We start from the raw sequence: 8,464 nt of genomic DNA, 5'->3' as shown, positions 1-8,464 counted from the left end.
ATTGTGCTATGGGATGTTTTTGACACAGTAGTACTTCCATGTTTTCTTATCACCTTAACCAAAGCTATCACATCCTGGAATAACAAACAAGGCTTAAAAGATTGCCCCAGCATAATCCATCATCCATTGGATTCTTGCACATGCCTTCCTTCAACTGAGGAGAAGTCTGTAATTGATGTGCGGTGTCTGGAAGACAACAGTCCTTTCTTCTCACTTGGTATCTGGCTAATCTCAAGCGTCAGCCCAGAAGACCTCTGACTCCTTGATTTTTAATTTCATCCCTTCTTTTGTGTAATTTATTTTTTTGCCACCCTTGCTTCTCTCTCCCACTTGCAGCTGTGTCTTATCTCTAAGAGGCCAGGCCTCTGATCCAAAGGTACTTGTCTCACTTTGGCAAAGTTACAAATTACGAAAGGAGGCAGAACCTTGGAGACAAGTCAGAGGAATTTGAGGGAGGGTTTCTTGTCACCTTATGAAAAAGAAAAATCTGAGGGAAAAAAATGCCACTTTTTGTTTGTATTTATTTATTTAATTAACATGTGGACTAGATGCTATAATTTGTCTTCTTTCTATTTGGAACATAGAGCAAGGTTACTAGTGCCAAAAAATTCAAACTAAAAGTTGTTTTATGTGCATTTGGCTCAGATCCTTTCAAATACATCACAAACATTTTTAAATTCTCTCGGCAGCAGAACGTAAACAGTTTCATCACTAAGTGGAGAGAGTCACTGCAAAGGATCAGTCTGAGTCGGTACATCTCTGTTGGGTCAAAGCAAGATTTTCAGCAAAAGTCCACTACTTATAAGCTCACAGACTCATTCAGTCTCAGGTCCTCCGTGTTCTTTTTACTCTGTGGGTTTGAAGTGAAAATTGGCAGTCTCTTGAGCCCCTCATGTCCACTCTGGAGTTAGTCAGTTGAAGTTAACAGTTTCCACTGGTTTGCCAGAACACTGAGCACCCTGATATTTGTCTCGCTTGTGAACTCTGAATAATCAGGATCATATGGTAAATTTGCACTTGTTGATACATGGCCTTGGCGGACATAAGCTGCATCCATTCCCAGTGATGTCAGTAGCTATGTTACCTCGCAACTGTCTGCCCCTCCAACCCCCCACCCCCAACTGGGCCCTGAATTGGAAAAGCGGGTGTGTCGCTCCCAGTGTGAATTAGACCAGAAGCATTAGCTTGCAGAATATATCCCAATGAACTAATGATCCTGACATCCAAACAATAGCTGCTTTAGAAGAAGGCACACACACAGCACAGTCTGTTTTTCTATCTCATATTTTTAATGACAAAATGTTTGTCAGAAACAAATGGATTTATTTTTCTCAATCCAGGGCATAGTATGGGGAGCTTATGTGGTTCCGGTCCCCAGGGCTTCAGACAACTAACAAAACACATCTTACTTCTGCTCTGCTGCCCGCCTGCAATGCTTTTCACATACAGGAGGACGAGTGGGAGCGTCCAGCAAATGAATGAAGTAGCATGGCTCTCTTTCACAGAGCCACTTCATAGAGGGATCTGGATGCGAAAACCTGTCAGTTTTGGTCAGTTGTTGACAATGAACATGTTTGCAATGAAGCAACATAATTTATTAATCATGTAAATTTTCTTGAGCTTCTCATTTCAGAATCCTGCACTACCTCAAAAATATGGAATTTTTCAATGTGGATGCTTGGAACAAAAAAGAAAAAAAAAAAGAAGACAAAAAAGAGTAACTACGGGGGTAATCAAAGCATACCCCGGCAGTTAGTATACAGTCATGGCATTAATAAAGGCTGGAAAAAGTGAAAAAATATGAGTTAATGATCATGAAAATCATTTACAGGCAGTAAACTCTGTTACTTTTACCATTTTACCATGCTTTGCACATAGTCCTCAACTTGGTCCAGCAGCTGCTCCTCCTCATATAGTATACCCACTCTCTCTCCCAACCACTCTCAATTAGCTCCTCTCCTAAATAACCACTCTTTTCACTTGCAGTTTCCGGCTACACATGCACCTCCTTGTTTCATCAAGCCATCCCATCCATCTCAAAAACACCCTTACAAAAGAACTACACTCTTGTTTGTGTGTCTAAAAACAAGAGGCACACTGAGCCACTTCCTATTCACATCAGGTCATTTGCATGGAGGTCCTCTTCCCATTTAGTGACTCTGAGCGGCTCTGCCAACACAGAGAGCATGGAGAGAGGATTGAGTGTTGAGCTAGTTAACCGTATCCCATCAACAATCTGCATCCTAAATCCTCATTCAACTTATCTTAACTAGCATGAATTCTACCACATGGTGCAAACACAATACACTTTTGGTATCATCTACAGTTGCAACCCCACTCATGAATAAACATACAACGTGATGAGGTGAAGTGTCATTGCTGGTATCACAGGTGGCTGTGGCCACCCAAGACACATAACCCCAATTACTCTGGAAAAACAGCATGAGTGCTTTTCCTCATCCAACAAAAGCCAAGGATTCTCCCACTTCCAGCTTGATGACTAATGATATTTTTCACAACTTTTTTTTCTGGATTTTAGCTTAGTTGATGCCATTCATTTTTAACAGACGATAACTGTTCCCCCCCCATCCTTAACTCTCTATTTCCTCTGTTTTTCCTATCTTTTTTATGCGTCTGATCACATCTCTGTTTGACACAGACATGGAGAAGAAGCTCCTTTCCATGCTGGGAGAGATAATTGACTTCTGTTCCATGCATGCCACAATCAAGACAGAAGACCACAGCATATTATGAACATGTGCTGTGTACAAAATAATGTCAAAGTCAGCACACTGCTTGATTTATTTATTTTTGATTTTTAATGATTTATGCTTCCTAACGCGTTGCCAATTGCTATATTAAGAGTGGTTGGAAGGTTTGAATAAGAGGCTTCTACATAGATTTTGGCTTGAAACCTGGACACACACAATGACCAGATTTAATAAGTGTGTTTTCCGTTCAAGGGAATTTATGAAAATAATAGCTTTGGATATTTGTTGGAACAGTTGACATGGGCAACTGAACACTGAGAGGGAACATTCTTGTACCAACATGCATTGAGCAATAAAACGAAGAATGTGGATTCCTTAACCAGAGTTTAAGGATAACTTTTTTTGCATGTTGGGCAATTCATCATTAAACTAAAGACAGATATTCCTTTTCACATGTGGAAATGTGTTTGGATCGTTGTGAAAGAGGGAACGTATGTTTTTTTTTAGAAATGCTTCTGGTTGCATTTAAAAAAACAATCTATATCAGAAAAAATGTTAATGCAGGAATTATGCAGAATGTTACATTAATAAGTTATCTTTACAGAGTAGATACGTAATGCTATTTACACTAATATTGTATTTCTTGATCAAAATTGAGAGCACCTCTACTGCAATCATCAATACTTGACTGTAAGTTACACACAGACGTGCATACTACAAATTTAACAGCACCAGATGATTAATCATGCAAAGTGCAGTCTAGCCTACAGTCTTTATCTCTAAAATATGTGGTTATGATTTAATGTGCACAACCTGTAATACATTATAAATCTATGAATTCATATGTAAACCAAAAGAGTAAATACACTGGCCTATACAATTTGTAAACTTCACATGATCTTGGAAGACACTGTATTATAGGTTATAGCTAAATCAACAACAATGGCATCCACGTGCCGACAAAACAACAAGTGGTTTGAACATAAAGTGCCACCATCATAAGTGCATTTTGCTCTGCACATTCTTGACCAAGGCCTCATTTAAGCCTCTTTTCACACCGTATGTGTTAAACAGGGATACGTTCTAGCATGTTACTGTTAACTCTAACCCTAAAACTGCGGCAGAGTGGGGCGAATCTAGCCTGGGTCTTGCGTCAATACTAGCCCTCATCACAATTCACCAAAATGAATCATTAGTTAGTCTGGGCTAAGCGCTTCTTCAGCCCAAGAGTCTATATTACAGGTAGCTCTGTGTTAAGTTGAGCATCAGAATAGCTAGACTACACTATTTACCCTCCTCTGTCAGCCTATCAGGCAATAAAATAAAATAAAAGTTATTAAATGGGTACAAAAATATTCACTATCAACATCATTTTGTTGGTAATATAGTATGAACTTTAAACATTCTCCAGCATTATTATAAACAGTAAAGGCGTTTGTTTTGATTTGCTTAAATTGTTAATCAAATCTTTTATTCAAGAACACATACTGAACTGCAAAAAATTCAATTTATGCTTTATGGAAATGTGTTCTGTATCCCTACTTATGTTATAAAATGCGTGGTTGTGTATTTGTCACTCAACGTCACTTTACTCAGAACTGTTGAACACGGGCGACCACAGCTTCGCAGATGTTTTGAAATGAATGAATCAATATCTTGAAGGCAGACTCTGAGTTCAACTTGAGTTGATTTTTTTAGCAATAAATTGCCAAACTGAGTCAAATGGGAGTTTATTTAATTCTCATGAGTCGTATCTGAATAGAAAATATCAGTGCAGCACTCGACAACACATCCAGCAACATATCAATTTCATGTTTAATAAATTGAGGAAGGATCTCTGCAGTTAAAGAAGTTTAATTGCTACTGTCTATTACTGAAAATGCAAAAGCGTCCAAACAGATATTACTGTTTGGTGCATAAAGGACTGCAAACAAAAGCTATGCTACAGTAAAATAGAACCAAGGTGATTGAATGTGAAATACACTGTAAAGATGTTTTGTTGTCAACACACCAGTAGCAATGAAACCTTTTTTTCTTTCTTTTTTTCTTTTTTAGAAAAGGGGACTTTAGGGATTGGGGGGTATTTTCTAATAGACACACATCTTCAGTCAGAGTTTCTAAAAAGTATTTTTTTTTTTTTTACACTTAGTACAAAAAAGACATCTCTACCCGTTAGTGCTTCGTTTTAAGATACTATAACATAAATAAACAATTTATTTTCAGTGTTCAAAACAGACAGTTCCAGTGTGACTGGAAAACTAACATACTCCACCATATTCCAGTTGGCAGCAGAGGGCTTAACAAAGAGAGTTCTCCACTCAGCTTTTGGCGTGCCCCAAGGCACCATACTTAACAAAGTGTTCTTCATTTCTACAGACCTCCAACATAAAACCCAGCCAATTTGGGGGGTCAAATATTCACTTCTGTTCCCCTTAAGTGGAAATATGACAAAACTCTTAAAAGTTTTCAAAGACTTAGAGGGATCTCTCCCAGTCACCCCTCATCAGCTGCTGTCTTTTTTCATCAACTCCCAGGTTGCTGTCTTTTCTTCCCATGAAAGAGTCTCCTGTGAAATAAAGAATTACAATTCCCAGAGTGCAAAGCACAGTTCCCGGCGCGGGCCCCATTTCTTTCTTGTAGTCCCAACTTCACCGTGAATACATCAGTACGTGAGCACAATCTCTATGTGACAGTAAAGTTCTGGGGTATTACCTACTGATATTTAGCATTTACTTTCTCAAAAGCAAATATAGATTCTGCTGTGCAAAACGACGCCATGAAGAGCTGATAGTGTAAATTCCATTCGTTATTTCAAAATCTCTCACTGTTCCAAGACACGCATATTTTGCCCTCTTGGGTCTTCCTCATCGTAGTCATCCTAGCCATCCTAGTCCTTGGCCCCTCCCCTCCTGGCACTGAGTTCCTCGTCTCCTTATTTGCAGGTAAACACCTCCGTCCTCTCGCTGCACGTGTTGCACTTGACGAAGCAGCACCATTGGAACTTACAGTTGCACTGCCACACTTTGGTGTACTGGTGTGTGTTGTAGCCTCGGCCGCAGCACATGAGGTCGCAGCCGTCCGTATGCGGCGAGGTGCGGTTGCACAGGCGTCCCTGGGTGCCCACACTCCCTGTGGCCGCATCCTCCTCGCAGTAGTTGGGTGACCTCTCAATGTAGACAAGGTCCGTCTCCATGGGCTTGCGATAGCCCTGAGTCTGCTTCACCTTAAGGTGGGTGGGTTGGCGCAGCCGGCTAGCCCGCACCACCTCCACATGCACGGCCTCGTTATACTTGTCCTTCAGTACATAGCCAATCTCACGGAACTTTGGAAGGGTAGTCCAACAGGTCTTGGTGGTGCAGGAGCCTGAGACACCATGACACTTGCACTCCAGCTTCATCCTTTCTTCTAGAACCTAGACAGCGACACAGGAGAGGGAAATGTTTTAGATCTGCAACACACTTCAGACACAGGTTGATCCTCGAGCAAATAAAGTCACTCCCAAATAAAGTCCTATGACAGAGGACAAACTCCCAGTTCCTCTTAAATATGGGGGCCAATGATGCAAAAACTATCTTGCAAATTACTTGTCAACACAGTCATTTATTACCTCTTAACATGGTATGAAAAGGAAGTACTCATATTTTATTTACATAGAGTCGATCGCTTCTTCATGTAGTCAGTCACTTGGTTTGTAAACATATGCATACTTTGGAGTCTGATACAATCCTATACTAATGAAGAAGTGATGCAGTTAGTGATTGCATCCTTATGTCATGTGGAAGGCCGATGGGCATGATACATAAAGAAATGCAAATATAAGGAACGTTTCTGGCTGAAATGCTTGAAGACGTGATGACAGGGGCAAAACTGTCACTTTTTGTGCCATGTTAAGCGATAATAAATTACTATTCAGTCAACCTTCTATTGTTTTTCCACTACAAACCCTATGATACCTGCATTTTATAGCTGCTTTAAGTTTGTCTGCAAACATTGTATCAGTCCCTATTAAATAAACCATAACATAATAAATACATAAATAAATGACATGTCAGACAAAACAGTTTTTGTTATTTATATATATATATATATTTTCCCATTTATCTTAGTTATTTATTTTTATTTATGTTTTGTGTTTTTTTGTGTTTTTTTTTTTTTTTTTTTTTTTTTTTGTCTTTGCAATAATTTTGTGTGTTTCACTACAGAAAGAATAAAAACATTGAAAAAACCACACTGCCACTCATCATGTATCATGCCACTGACATTGGAACATACTGTGTGTTGACATCAGTCTGTGGACCCTGATATTAGTGAAGAAATTGTTTAAGGCCAAAATAATATCAAAATATCCATTATTTGTTTTCACTTCATGAATTCACATGCATCAGTAGATCCATATTTTGAGTGAAGAGGACATATTTGTTTATATTATACATTGTTTTTTGTGTGTGTTTTAACCAATAAGCAGATGGTGGCTGAATGCTGGCTTTGTATTGCTGCACTGTGTAAGTGGAAACGAATGTGAAATATGACGGATCAAGTGAACGTCAAGACATTTGTTTGAATTCTTGAAGCGCCATGTTAATATAGTGCTAATAGAATGACGGCAATGGCGTGTTTCTAATCTGCATCCGTGCTTCTAGGAAGTGGTACTTGTGCTGATGGCTTGTTAGTTCAGTGCATTTATACCACAGGCACTTACATTTGAGGGTCAAACATTAGCATGCTGGTTGAGTGCACAATGACAGATCTCTGTGAAGTGGACCAAACCAAGCATATCTGAAATCCTAAGACAGCAACAGATGCCAGCTACATGTCATGGAAGAGGGGAAATTGCACTTATTGGTAATATCCTATCCTATAATTCTGTCTACCTTCCCAAACACCACATCAATGAAAAAAAAAAACAAAAACAAATATGGATCTCAAATAACTATCCATCATTATAGCTGATTTAAATGTAGATTTTGCTAAATGTGTTGCACATGCAGTACACAACAAAGACATACTCCGTTAATTGTTTCCATGTGGGCCATAAGATGTGAGACTTGAGGTTTATTTAAGTTATGAAATATAAATATAACGAAGGCAAGTGCAGCAATGTTGTTATGAAGGCGTACTCAAATAATCATTATCACAGTGAGTCAAAGTCAAAGCTCTCATAATGTAGCTGAATAATTTCTCAGGATATAGCCTCAAAATGTGCACTTAGCCTTGATTTCACTTTGAGGTCTCCACCATATGGCACACAAGGCAGAATGTCTTCACTTTGCTGCCTAATCCTGCAGCATATGGGAAATACTGTGTGGTGTCCGCAGTATTTAAGCGTCATGACTGAGTCAATCCTTGCATCGCTGGACTAAAAATTAAAATAACCTCAAAATCCAAGATATACCCACCTCGTTTTCTGTATCGTACTGTACTCACAGGCAAAGGCACTTAGGAAAGTGAGGGTGGGATCTGAATGGGTCGCATTAACACATCTGTAATAGTCCTAACATGACTCTTTTAACCCAATTAGGAACTCCTGAGTTGCTTGAACGACGCATGTGTATTTGTTGTATAAGATGTGCACTTGGGCTGGCAGGGCATTTTTCCAGTGCCACTTTTTCCTGGCACCTCGCCTTGCCAGCGGCACAAGTCATCATTTCTATCAGACACTTACAGCATGTACACAAATAAAAATAAAAAAGAAAGTTGTTCATTATCTCTGTCTATCTTATCCATGCAGTCTGTGGTCAAAGTTTTCCTATTTG

General features: G+C 39.2%; 1 protein-coding gene across 2 annotated transcripts in view; it reads right to left on the bottom strand.

The window, feature by feature from the left end:
- Positions 1 to 4,564: 4,564 nt before the first annotated feature.
- The window catches only part of wnt7bb (wingless-type MMTV integration site family, member 7Bb), a 35,886-nt gene continuing 31,986 nt past the window's right edge, over positions 4,565 to 8,464 (bottom strand). For both annotated transcript variants that reach the window (XM_030054522.1, XM_030054520.1), the window contains exon 4: positions 4,565 to 6,123. In XM_030054522.1, the coding sequence (XP_029910382.1) occupies positions 5,644 to 6,123 (480 nt within the window). In that variant the 3' untranslated portion in view covers positions 4,565 to 5,643. The remainder of the gene's footprint in view (positions 6,124 to 8,464) is intronic.

Source organism: Myripristis murdjan, chromosome 6, assembly GCF_902150065.1.
Source record: "Myripristis murdjan chromosome 6, fMyrMur1.1, whole genome shotgun sequence".
Classification (NCBI taxonomy): Eukaryota; Metazoa; Chordata; class Actinopteri; order Holocentriformes; family Holocentridae; genus Myripristis; species Myripristis murdjan.
Note: the sequence above shows the minus strand (reverse complement) of the source record. Positions and strands in the feature narration are given on the sequence as shown.